The following is a 12661-nucleotide window of genomic DNA, read 5'->3' as shown; positions in this document are numbered from 1 at the left end:
AGTAGGGATACTGCTACTCTTGTCACAACTTAATCAATAAGGAGAAATTACAATTTAACCAAGTAATGTAGTACTGGCATTACCAGGGAAAATCTGGGGTGCTTAGGACTGCTGAGCAGACCTACGCCAGAAGAAAAAGGCCAACGCTTTCTGCTACAGGACTTTTCAGAAAATGATGCAAGAAACGGCTCCTCACAGCAAGAGGCCACAATGTATGTAAAGATGGAGGCAAACTTCTCAATGCACCTTCCTGGAGTAGCTGCTTCTATCCCTCCCAAATTCATCTGCAGTTTCCTGTGTCAGCAAGAACACTTTGGGAGACAAAGCATCTGAAGGAATCCTCTTTTCAGAGCAGCATGAGATGTTAATAAGAAAAATAACCACCCCTGTTGTGTTACTCCTTTCACCACTGATAAACATTACTGAAGAGTTTCAATATGCCCAAGTAAATTTTAATTGCCAAGCAGATAACCTGCTGTGTAATCTTCCCTTAGAAATCCTCTTGCAAGTAGTAGACAGAAGAAGAGCTGCACGTTTGAAAACTTTTTCTGTACTCCAAAGGTCAGCTGGCTGAAAAACAGATTTCCCTCTTTTCCTTACAAACTTGTCTTCCTTACGTCCTTAAAGCATCACAGCTACAACACTTTTACTATACTAGAAACCAGACCTCTAGGAAAAAAACAACACTTGAATCAAGTTTTCAGAACTTCAGGACAAGGCAAAGGTGGAAAGCTACAAGTTATATTTGGTAACAAAAAAGATGTTTGATGCGGGAGGGGGAGGAAGTAAAGATGAAACCAAAATCCATGAGTTGGTTTCATGACTCCAGGACAGAAACACCGTTCACATTCCTCCATCACTAACCTCGAATTCCTAAGATGCTAGTCACCTAAGTTCTGCCTCACGGTTCACATAACATTTTGTTGCAAACACGTACATCGTACCTACAGAAAACATCTCCGAGCAAATGTCAGAACCTCTCCAGACTCAAGTCAAATCCAGATCAGTGTATTTTCCACTTAACTCTTTGCTTCTCCTATGCAATAACTGTGAAAATCTTCTGCGTAGGGCTGTGCTGATGAAACTGGTGTATTCAATGTTATGTTGATGCCTTATGCCAGAGGAGATCTATTTGTCTCTTCATAAGGTCTGCGACTCAAGAATAAAATGTCAGTAAGCTCTTTTCTCAGCCCTTACCAACTCTAACATGACTGAAAACCCAAAACTGTAATACTGGCATTAGGCTGGCAATGCAGCATTCACAACTTGACAACCTCCTCTGGAAATTCAGACAAGAAAATTCTTAATCCAAACACCCTTCCATTTCCCTCCCTAAAAAAAGAATTCATTTCAAAAAAAGAGCAGCCTGGGCAAGCAACCGACAGCTGTTAAAAATCCTAAAATGAACAGCAGATTTTTGTAAAGCAAGACAGACAGTGCTACAAAACACTGTATTCGTGCCAGTGCTGGCCAAGGTTTCGTGACAAATTGGGCAGCTTGCATTCAGAATGACTCTACAGCTGATGAAGCAGATCAGCTTCAGGCAAGTCATTTCCCCTGCACTGTTATTCCTCGCTCCCTCGCCCCACGCAGAAACGTGCTGCATAACCCGGATTGTGCATTCAGAGCACAGACACCAAACAGCTCCCCTTCCCTCAAAGCAAGGCTCAGTGCTACCAGCTATTCCCGCTTCCATCCCACGCCAGGTATTTTAAAAGCTCAGAATTCAAAATTATCTCCCATGACCTATGACAAAAAAAAAAAACAACCAAAGACCAACAGGGAATGGATATTTTTCTGAAAATAGACAATGGAACACAAACACAAATCACAAAGTCTGACTGCATCACAGCTGAGCATCAACCTTTATCAAGAAGTATTGATACGTTTTCAGATCCTGAAAGGAAGTCACACGAAACACCATGCAACCTCTACTGTGCTGCTTTCTACCATTAGCATCCATTCTTAAGTATTACATGCAAAATTAATCTCTAACCAGTTTTTTCCCTGTGTCCAAATCCCAGAGCAGTATCACTTGGCCTCCAAACTAATGCACTGGCAAACACTGAAGAGCTGCATTACCGAACATATCAGGATGAGATCAGGCCAATTTTGTTGGGGCTGATGGGAAAGTTATTGTCTGAAAAGAATAGATCAAGGATGAAGCATTCTCACCTGTAGGGTAAAAAAAAATAAATATAATTAACTAAACATCTGTCAGGAACTAAAAGAAGATACCGCCTCTTAATATCACCAACAGGAAACCGCTACAGGTTTAAAAATCCGTTTCACAGACAGGAGTCAAAAGAAGTTAGATATCTAAATGCTTTTGAAAAAAATCTTACCTGATTCCTATTTCTATTTCCTTCTGTTTTGTAAAAATCTCCCCAGATCTAACCGCAGGTCTTTGGGAGGTTATAGAGCCCACTCAGCAATGTCCCTCAATTCTAGGTTCTCCCACCACAGTTCAAAGGTGCAGCACAGCAGCCCCTGATCAGCCCGAACTGCCACTGCAGGACACAGCCTTCCCCAAGCTCTCCACCCGGCAGCAATCACATTTCCTCTCTCTCAAAGCAAGGCATCCGTCTGATCATTTCTTAGTATCCTACAGTTGGAGGAACTTCCTCCCTAACAAGAAATAAATTCTCTTCCCTTTCCTTCTCATCAGCTATAGAGAGAACAGAAGGAGGGAAACAAAACTGGGTACCAAGGAACATATGAAGCAAGCAGGCAGGTACAGAACGTTACAGAGGTGGAATTAATAACAAGCACGTCTATCATTTTCAGTGCACAAAAGTAATAACAAAAACAGCACTGGAAAACCGTGAGGCACTGATTAACGACAGTCCACTGCATGAATTTGTTTAGGCAAATGCATAATATCTCTCAAGATCTCTCCAACATCGCAAGACTGAAGCAAAGTCAACAATCTTCTGAAAAAACCCACGGAAGTCTTGAAACACTTGCTGCTGGTAACTAGCCAGGGAAAACTAACTCCCTGTCCTTGAGAAGGATAAGGAGCTTAGCTGACCCCATGCACTACTGCTTTAAATGCAATCAATTAGTCAATGAAAACTTAACTTCCAAAGACATTCTGGGTCAAACAGAACTAACTTCTCTGCGTCAGATCACCTTCTCTTCAAGCCACACCTGAAAGTTACACACAGGTGTAAGTTAAAAATATTTTCACCTGGCTGATCTAGCCAGCCCTGGTAATGACATTTACAGCTGCATTTCCCTTTTTCTCCTACCTCAGCACTTACTGACCTAAATATGAGGTAGCAAATGGAATTACACACAATATGCAGCAGGAACTGTAAAGAGCTCAAGAGAATTACTAAATGATGCCCTATAGACTGCACAAAGGTATTAGATCCTCAGAAAAAAGTTGTCATTTCATTTTTACACCTATTAATTACATACTAACCCACCAGCAGGACTACCATGAAGTTTCCATGTCAAATGCTTACCAATAACTTTTACATCAGCAATCAGTGTTTCCTAAAAGCATGGAACTTAGGCATTCAAGCCATCGTGAAGCTACTCAGTTAGCATCTGACATGGATACCAAGGATTCATGTTGGTATATTCTCCATAGGATGAGACAGGTGCAAATTTATCAGGTAAGAATTCCAGTTGAGGAATATTAAAAGGAAAGGGAAAAGACTAAAGAGTAAGCCTTGGGAATCATGATTTATGATATACAAAGCCAGGCAAATGTGAATATATATTGAGAACAGTAAACCTGATGTCCTACAAAGACCAAAAACAAGACACAAACAGGATTCCACAAGGTCTTCAAGGTATTCAAGGGTTCAGCATTTTATACTTCAAAGAAGGATCTTGTTCCGTCACATGCATTGACAAGATGCCAGTACGAATGGCTTGGGTGCACACAGGCCTTGTTTTCATGAATGTATCTAAAAGAGAGTCCCGATGGTAACTCAGCTACATTCACTTTAAAGTCACCTCACTTTTCCCATTCTTCAGTTCTGGCTGGGGAGACATGCTCAAAGCAGCATCTTCAGAGATCTCAAGTCTAATTAACTTTTTCCACTAATTTATTTGGGAAAAGGTGTTCACCTGCCCACTGTTTCAACCAGTTGCCTCGTAAGTGCGTTAACTTGGGAAGAAAAAAGTACAGCTGGATGCTGTCCTGTAAAGCCTCTCATTGCTTGCAGACAAATTCTGGGTAACTTTTCTTTTATCATACTACCTTACATATATTTTTGTAAAAAATGTGGATTTCTTTTTCTATATTGTTTTTGGTCCCCCTTTTTCATTCTCTCAAGTCTGTTTTCCCCTCCAGCATCCAGCTTTTCTCCCACGAAGAAACAGGATTTCTTCTGAGGACAGATTTTTTTCTTCTTCCCTCCATCTTATCCCTTTATCCTTTCCCTTTCTTCTATATGCCAATCCTTATCCCAATATGAAAAAGAAGCTTGAAAGCTCTACTGTATGTCTCAAACTAAATCTAGTGAACAAAAGAAAGGCATAAAAGTCACTGAAGTATCAAAAAATAACACTCAGGTCCCCCTACTTGCAGCAGCCGAATGAAGATGTTAAGAATTGGTTTAAAGAGGCTATTCCTGCAACCTTTTCAGGTTTCCCTCTTCTATGGAAAGAGAATGTCTCAGTTTCCAAACTTTTTTCAGTGCTAATAACACACCAATAGAGATTTAGGTAAATACATAAAAATCAGCACACAGATTTTCCAGTTGTATACGTCTTAAACATGTTCACCCTTCTCCTAATTGATACTGTTAAATACTGTAATTTACTCCTTTTTTAGGTTTTTGTTGCAGTGATCTAGAAACACTAATAATGATTCATAATAGAAACAATATTTTATTAAAACCAGACGCTTTTCACAGCATCACTTTTCTCAAAATATGCAATTCCAGAAGATTTTAAGTAATGGGTATATCACACCCTGACAGAGCTCCTTTGTTTCATTCTTTTCAAAGATGGCGTGTTTCCAGCTGTGTAGAAGCAAATATAGACAAATTAAGCATAATCAAAACAGCAGAATTTCCATAAGCCTTGCCCATAACATTTAAGACATCACTTTCAATATTTTGTGTTAAAAATGCTACACAACTAACACAGCCTTGCCAGAACATTACTGCCATTCTACAGGCGAAGAAACGAAGAAGAAAGGATGCGTCAAAACCCACGCAAATTACAAAAGGTATGAGAATCTTCTGGTTGGTAGCTCTACACTTATTGCTCGAGACTACACAGCTTCGGAGGAGGCAACTTAAAAATGTGTGATACGGTATTTTGAAATTAGAGCTAGTATTTAAAATATATTGTATATTATTCATCACTGCTCTTTAATATTAAAAAAAAAATCTAGGCCTAATATTTTAGCTAGTTGATGCATATGTGCTTTGAATTTTAAGTTTGAAGGGGTGTCACAAAACAGGAGGAGGGAGCAAAGAGATTAATACAGATAAAGTGCATTAAAATAAAGTTGACACTATTAAATTACTCTTACAACCGCTTTACAGTCTTACAATTAGATAGAAGACAGAAAAAAGTTGTCGGTCTAAAAAGAGCAATGAAATCTTAAAGACATTCTGGCACTTTAAGAAATAAAGAATGAATTGCTTTTGACTCTTTGGAAATGTTACTTAAAAATACAAAACCAAACAAACTAAAGTAATTAGAGATATTCTAAATAGCCAAACATTACTCCAAAAGTTCATTAAAGTATGTAAAACATCTTGTGAAGCTGTGCATTCCTTTCTTCCTCTGGAACAAAGTACTGTATAATAACTAGGACACTGGACAATTAAGAGGAGATGGTCTCTGCTCCTGGTTTTATAACCAGCATAAGAGACACTGTTCAAACCACTGATGTCCGTTTCTGTTCCCTCAAAGGTATCTGGTGGCAGGAGAAGGGGTTTTTTGTTTGTTTGAAAGACTAACCTATGATCCTTACCATTCCTTTTTTTAAAAAAAAAAAATCCTTATTTCTGGTTTCATATTCCTTATTCTTAACATTTGTGTTATCCTAACACTGTTATCCTTTCCTCAGCATACTAATAAAAATTGTATTACTCAGCAAACACAGACTATCAAGAACTTGATATGGATAAGAAAGCTCTCTCCTATTCACTAGACTAACATTAATATGTACACATTTCCTTTCACTTGTATGCGAGTTTCACCAAAGAAAGGTATAGGAGACGAAGCACAAGTCCAGTTGAATCCTCATCCCTGCTTCCCCAGAGGTAAACATGCCACAGAGAAGAACAACCCCTGTAGCTTCAGTCAGCATGAAATGCAAATAGAGCACCTGTGATCTCTGGTCATTCAGCAACATGGGGATCTCCTCAAGGTGAAAGGAAGGAGAAAACAAACAAGAGAAGAAAAATCCATGGAAGCCAGGAAGAAAGATGAGTAGAAAGATGACAGGGGAAAATGAGACATTTCCCAGTAAACAAGACATTTCCCAGTAGAAAGATGAGACGTTAAAACACAGAAAGACTTCTTGTGAGGGGAAGAGAAACTTACACAAAGGAAGAGGCCAGAAGACCACAACGGAGATAAAAATGGATTGGTCATTGAAAATCTCAGTAGTAAAAGATATGTTTTCCTGATAGCTTCTTATGTGGTTTCTCCATTACCTATTCCTGAAGAGAGGGGTACACACACTCAGTTATCTCAGAAAGGCCCAGGAAAATGCAAATGAAGAGACAAACGTGTGAGAATCACTCAACTTGTCATCCTTCCAAAAGACAATCCTTCCTTGCATTGTGAAACCACCTTTTTGTTTAGTAGAAACTTCTAGACAGCTTCTGAAATCTACACCCCAGCTCTGAAGCAGTGCATTTAATTATGCCAATCAGCCTTGATAAATGACTGTCTCTAGAGCTTGTCTTCAGTGTCTTCAGCTCTAATGAACCAGTGTCCCCTTTGCACCATGTATTACAAGCCAGTAAGTCCCTTCCTCGGCTCCAACTTTTGCTTCTGCTATGCAGCATGTCAACACCACCAGCCACTATGGAATAGAGTACAAAAGGAGATGAAATTAATTTACTAAAGTGAGAAAATAGAGAGAAGCCTATTTTCTACTAGCAGCTAAGCCTTCACTTTCACATTACCTCTAGCCTTTGGAAACCTGATCTCTGCTTATTTAATATTAGTATATTATTTGTGGTGTCTTCTCAACATTTCTGCTTTTAAAATTCGATTGCTTCTATAAAGAAACTCATTAGGGAGCTATACAACACTTTTGCTGAACAGCTACTGGTTTGGGTTTTTAATGTTATTAGTGAACTTGGATATATTGTAACATATATTTGAGCTAAAACAGATGTCATGTGTTGTACTAAATTAAAAATCACAACAAACAAGGCATATTACACCTGTACCTCCCAGAAGTGTGAGCTGATTACATACCCTCCCTCTTAATACCAGAGCTACAAATAAAGTAGAAAAAAAAGAAATCAATGGTAACTTTATAATACACAGTAACAAAACAGCAGGGAACCGCAGGGTCTTCATTTCCAGCTTCACCAAGCTCAAGGAGCAGACACACTTTGGATGACATCAACATCCTTCTCTGCAAAGAAAAGTCTGAAGAGCACAGTTATGAATTTGAAAGAGCCTACGTGTTTTTCCTGCTGTTTTCTGCAATTACTGCTTGAGCAAGGGTTAACTTCAATTTAATAAATAAATCCTGAGGAAGAAGCGTTGCACTCTCAGCCATTTATTCTTTGTCTATATAAATTAATGAAAATCAGTCACTGTCATTTTCCCAGCATAGACACAGCTCAGACTTTGATCAGGTCATCTCTCTAAACTGGTCATAACCTCACCTCGGGCTGTGTCTATTCTCTGCCAACAATTCCCTCTCTGCGGCTTGGATTTTTGAGGCACTGTGCCCAGAACTTAACGTTGCGGGCACTCCTAACAGTTTGGGAGAACATAAACTGTCTGGGGCTGGATAATGACAACATTTTCTAGGAGATTGCTGCCTACATCAACTCTTAGTTAAGTCTGAGGGGATTTTGTAATACAGTATGCAATGGTTCAAGCTTACAGTAAAGGAAAGAAAAAAAAAATAAAAAAATCAAGCTTTCTCACTAGCTGCCTATTGAAAATAGTTTCAACACAACTCATCAGCACGCTTCCAGCAGAAGCCAGTGTGAACGAATAAATACAAACTGAGCAAAAATATTGCGAACACAGTATTTAGCAACCCTACAGTATTTACGGCAACTTCTTAAGTGTTTGGTAAACATTTATGCTTCAGAAACTGTGAAACAGAAAGGACTAAGGGTGGGAAAGAGCTTAGAAGGTTTCAAGAAGAAACAAAGCCACAGTGGGTTTGGAGAGATAATGAGTGTACTTGAACATTTGCTCTGAAGACCTCTGTCACAAAAATCCTTACATAAAGACAATTGATAACAAAACATTTGCAGAAACACTGCAAATGACTTATTTTAATTACCAGTGAAAAATACAGCTGTTTTAAGAAGTGAGACGGGAAATGAGAGGATCATAATGGCTCCCATTGCGGTTTCTGGGAAAGAAAACTGTCCAGAAAAGTGGAGAAAAGGCGAGTGGGCGCATTGGTTGGCAGAAAGGTAACAAATTGGTGGAATGTCATTTGATAGGGAAGAAAGTGAGTTGGAGCCACAAACCAAGTCAGGGGACCAGATGGTTCTGAAGACTCTGCAAGGGCTTTGTTCTTCAAAACACCCATTCACCATAACTCCAGTGCTGGATCCCCCACCTGCCCAGTACAGCTGCAAGCTTCCATCAATGACATACCCAGGCAATGCCCAGTCATCAGTTACAAGCATCACCTCATTCAAAATGAAAAAAAAAAAGGAGTAAAAACAAGCCATCAAGGCAGTCTGACATGAGAACAAGTCATTTCTAAAATCAACATTCAAAATTATGAATCTTGGTATTGCCAAAATTGACGTGCTTTGCTGAAGTTTCCCCCCAGAACTTCAGTGCAGGTGAATCAGTGGAGATGAAGAGCAGTTCAGAATCTAAAGGCATCCATGAAGCAGACACGATGCCTTCCTCCTTCACATTAGCACTTGTACATTTAAAGAGAAAACTCCTTTCTAGAAAGAATTATAAGAGGACTTTACCACAGTGAAAATTAAAAGAGGGAAAACCAACCCATTACGGTGCTATTTTTCTGATATAACTGTATATTTGCAACGAGCTACCCCAAACCTTATTGTTTAACTTGCAGTAAGCATAACTGTGATGTTAAAAAAACCCAAGAACAAAATAAAAAATGGGAAAAAGTAAGAAAGCCATAAGTGGGATGTGTGCGGGTAATTTGTCTGTTTGTTTATTTGTTTAAGAAGAGGACTCCCCAGCCAACAGCACTGCCATCAGTTTCACAGAGATTCTCTTTGAACTAATTAATGAAGAATTGGATGCTCCCAAGGACAAACTCAAACAATTGAAAAAGCTAGAAATCCTTTCTCTTACATAACTCATCTGGCTGATTCCAAATCAAAACACAGGCTGAGATCCAAACCAGAGGAAGAGGCCAACAGAATATAGTTCCTCTTAGTTTGCCTTCAGCATTTAACACTGAAGAACTCCGTGCCTACCCTCATTTTTTGTTTGCGTAGGCAACTACTCCACAGGCCACTGCAGAATGGTAAACTGTGGAAATAAAAACACACAGCTCAATTCAGAATGAGCACATTTCAGAAGACTCACTACAACTGACAGCCTCAGGATCCGGCAAGTTCTTAATACAAACTGTTTTTTCTGACTGCAAAAACACCGCCAAAAAGAGATGTTAAAAATAATTAAACTGGTACAGGAGTTCTGAAATCCAAGGAGATCCCAGATGATGACAGATCCCTCATCAGACCAGACTCACTGGCAACGCACTGTGCACAGTAAAGTACCTGAAAGTGTTCCGTGTTGGTAATATCATACATGATTTCATAGAGTAGATGAATAATTATTTAGGCAGCAAATCCATGTTCACATACTTCTCAAAATAACTCTGACCAGAGCTTGGGAGTTGCCAGCAAATGGCTTTAAAGCAGGCAACAGTATCCATTCAGAATGCCTCTCTGGTTAAAGTAAAACTTTTATACAAAGGAATTAAGTCTCTCTACAGATAAAACCTAAAATATATGAAGCAAGTACAAACAATACAACCCTTGCCAATGCAGGTCTGCAGAACCCAGAACAGCAACATCTCAATATGGTCTAAATAATTACAATTATCACAATAATGTTAGCTACTGTGGTTCTCATATTAGGAAAGAGACTGAGGATGACAAATATGCACAATCTACTGAAGTGATTTTTCATTTTAGTGCAACAAGCGGGTGCCAGTAGAGACCAATCGCTGCTTGCTTTTAATTCGGTCAAGAGAGCTAAAGGAACTAGGCCAAGACCCAGAAAAACAATGATACACTGAACCAGTGGAGAAAAGTTGGCTAAAAGCATCTCAAAGTTGAACAAAAGCAATCGCTTCTTCAAACATCAGTCTGACCTGTATGTCTGTACAAACCAGTTTCATACACCACAGCCAATCCAGAGATGTCTTACTTCCCACAGCAGTATGTTCCCCAAACTTCAGCTCCTTTCCAAGAAATTAACATATGCAACAAGACGTAAAGCAAAACAGAAAGTTTATATCCTTTGCCCTGTGCCCAACACTTACTTCTACATCTCAGGACTCAAAGCTTTAAAAAAAACAACGCCGGCACTGTTCCCTTTCTTTACACCAGTAGAATGTTCCACACTAAAACCAATGTGTCCCAGATGCAGGATCCAAGAGCGCTATCCAACCTGGATGTATTCAGCATTTCCCTCTCTCTCTTCTTTTCGGTTGGGTTTTTTTAAAGTTTCCATCCTACCCTCAACTCTAATCCAGACTATTCAAGAGACACAGGTTACGTATCTGGGATTAGAGAGTTCTTAAATTTATTAAAATTTCTAAACTTCAGCTGCTCTGGAAAGCCTATGGTTAATGCAAGGTCTGCTTCCTGGTCTTAATCCACTGACAAGTGAGCATTTGTCCATAGCATAACACAGCCGGATTTCAGCACAGCTCAATATAAATTGCATTCTCTGTTCATGTAAGGCCAACATTTAGAAGAGAATGAAATTGTGCAGTTCCAGATAGGGAGATATTAATGAGGCAGCTGATGGTCACGAAGGTCAGCAGTAACAGGAAAAGTACTGATACGGGATTGAAAGAGAAGAAAGGAGATAAAAGGAAGAGTAGAAAGGGCTTGTGTAATTTCTGTTATCTGTATGTCTGGCTCTGCTTGGTGTAACCACCACCTGAATTCTAGGACCAAGATGCATCAGGATAAAAGAGAAATTATGTTTAATTTATTAAAAAAAAAAAAAAAAAGAAATCAAGCAAAGAGTTAGTAGCTACATGATAATTTTAAATATTTTTTAATTGCTAATGTTATCTATGTTCCTGTCTGCTACTCAAAAGAAATTACTATCAAAAGAAAGGAAATATAACAACTCTTGAAGCAGACACAATGTAGTTTGCTGACTTCTTTGTGACAGTCTTAAGGCCCTCTTGCTCTACTACTGCAAGAGAAAGTCTGCTAATTTACTAGAAAAAAGCGAAATGTAATGAAACAGACAAGAAAAATAGACTGCTCTATATAATAATGGCTCATGTGCCTTGTCCTGAGTACTTTTATAGCAGTTACAGAACCCTCTGTGAAACCTTAGTGTAATTCAATCAATGCAAGTGGGAACCTATGTATAGTTATTCCCAGCCAAGTCTGTACTTTCTGCTTTCACATTTCCAAGAGCAAGCTCACCAAATCTCCTCAGAAGAGCAGCACCACAATACTACAGAGCGCACACAGGTGAAGACGCACCCAAAAGACAGCTTTGTCTTAAGATTCCCCATAAATGTTTAGTTTCAATTTTTGGTCAAAAATTATCCTGACCATGATCCTACATGTGTCTTGGCTTTGCACCTTTGACATTCCTTATGCCGATTTCCTCACCCCCCAACTTCCACGAGCGCAAAGAGCAACCCAATGAAACCAGGTGACCTCACCTTTCATTTTGACAGTGGGAGAATTGGGTCCAGCCGATTGCTTCCTCCATCCTCTCCAGTTCTGGCAAAGGCTCTCTGCCTCAGAGATGAAGGAACAAAGAGAGTCTTCTTCAAAGCGATCAGAGTCTTCAAATGAAAACCTCTCCCCGTCCTCCCACTCTGCGAACATGAGTTCCATCACATCCGACAGGCGATGCGGGGGGAAAAGAAGAAAGACAGAAACAGCACTGCTCACTTTTAACAGGTGGATGGACTTGAGGGCTCCTGCAATACTTAAAATCTCAATTCCAATTCGATCCCCATACCACGGTACCAGGAAAACCAGAGCCAGTGCTATCTGAGGTGGCAGAAGCAGGAAATCAACTGAGGGGAAGCACGTAAAAATCCCAGGAAAAAAACCCAACCAACCAAACAAAAAAAAAACAAACAAAAAACCACCAAAAAACAAACCAACAAAACACCCGCAAGTTCTTTTCAAAAAGTTTAAAAAAAAATGCTTATGTCCACAAAATGTACTTGAGGCGGAGGGGGTTTGGTTGGTCTGGGAGAGCTGCCTCCTCCGGGCGGGACAGGTGCCTGCCGGCCGCACGGAGGGTCTGAGGGGCTTCCGACGCC

General features: G+C 39.6%; 1 protein-coding gene across 1 annotated transcript in view; it reads right to left on the bottom strand.

Moving 5' to 3' along the window:
* ZSWIM8 (zinc finger SWIM-type containing 8) overlaps positions 1 to 12224 on the bottom strand; it is a 59720-nt gene extending 47496 nt beyond the window's left edge. Inside the window, exon 1 of the mRNA XM_074154725.1 lies at positions 12047 to 12224. Within this exon, the coding sequence (XP_074010826.1) occupies positions 12047 to 12224 (178 nt within the window). The remainder of the gene's footprint in view (positions 1 to 12046) is intronic.
* Positions 12225 to 12661: the final 437 nt, after the last annotated feature.

This window comes from Numenius arquata, chromosome 10 (assembly GCF_964106895.1).
Source record: "Numenius arquata chromosome 10, bNumArq3.hap1.1, whole genome shotgun sequence".
In the NCBI taxonomy this organism is placed as follows: Eukaryota; Metazoa; Chordata; class Aves; order Charadriiformes; family Scolopacidae; genus Numenius; species Numenius arquata.
The sequence above is the reverse complement of the archived record's forward strand: the minus strand, read 5'-3'. Positions and strand labels throughout refer to the sequence as shown.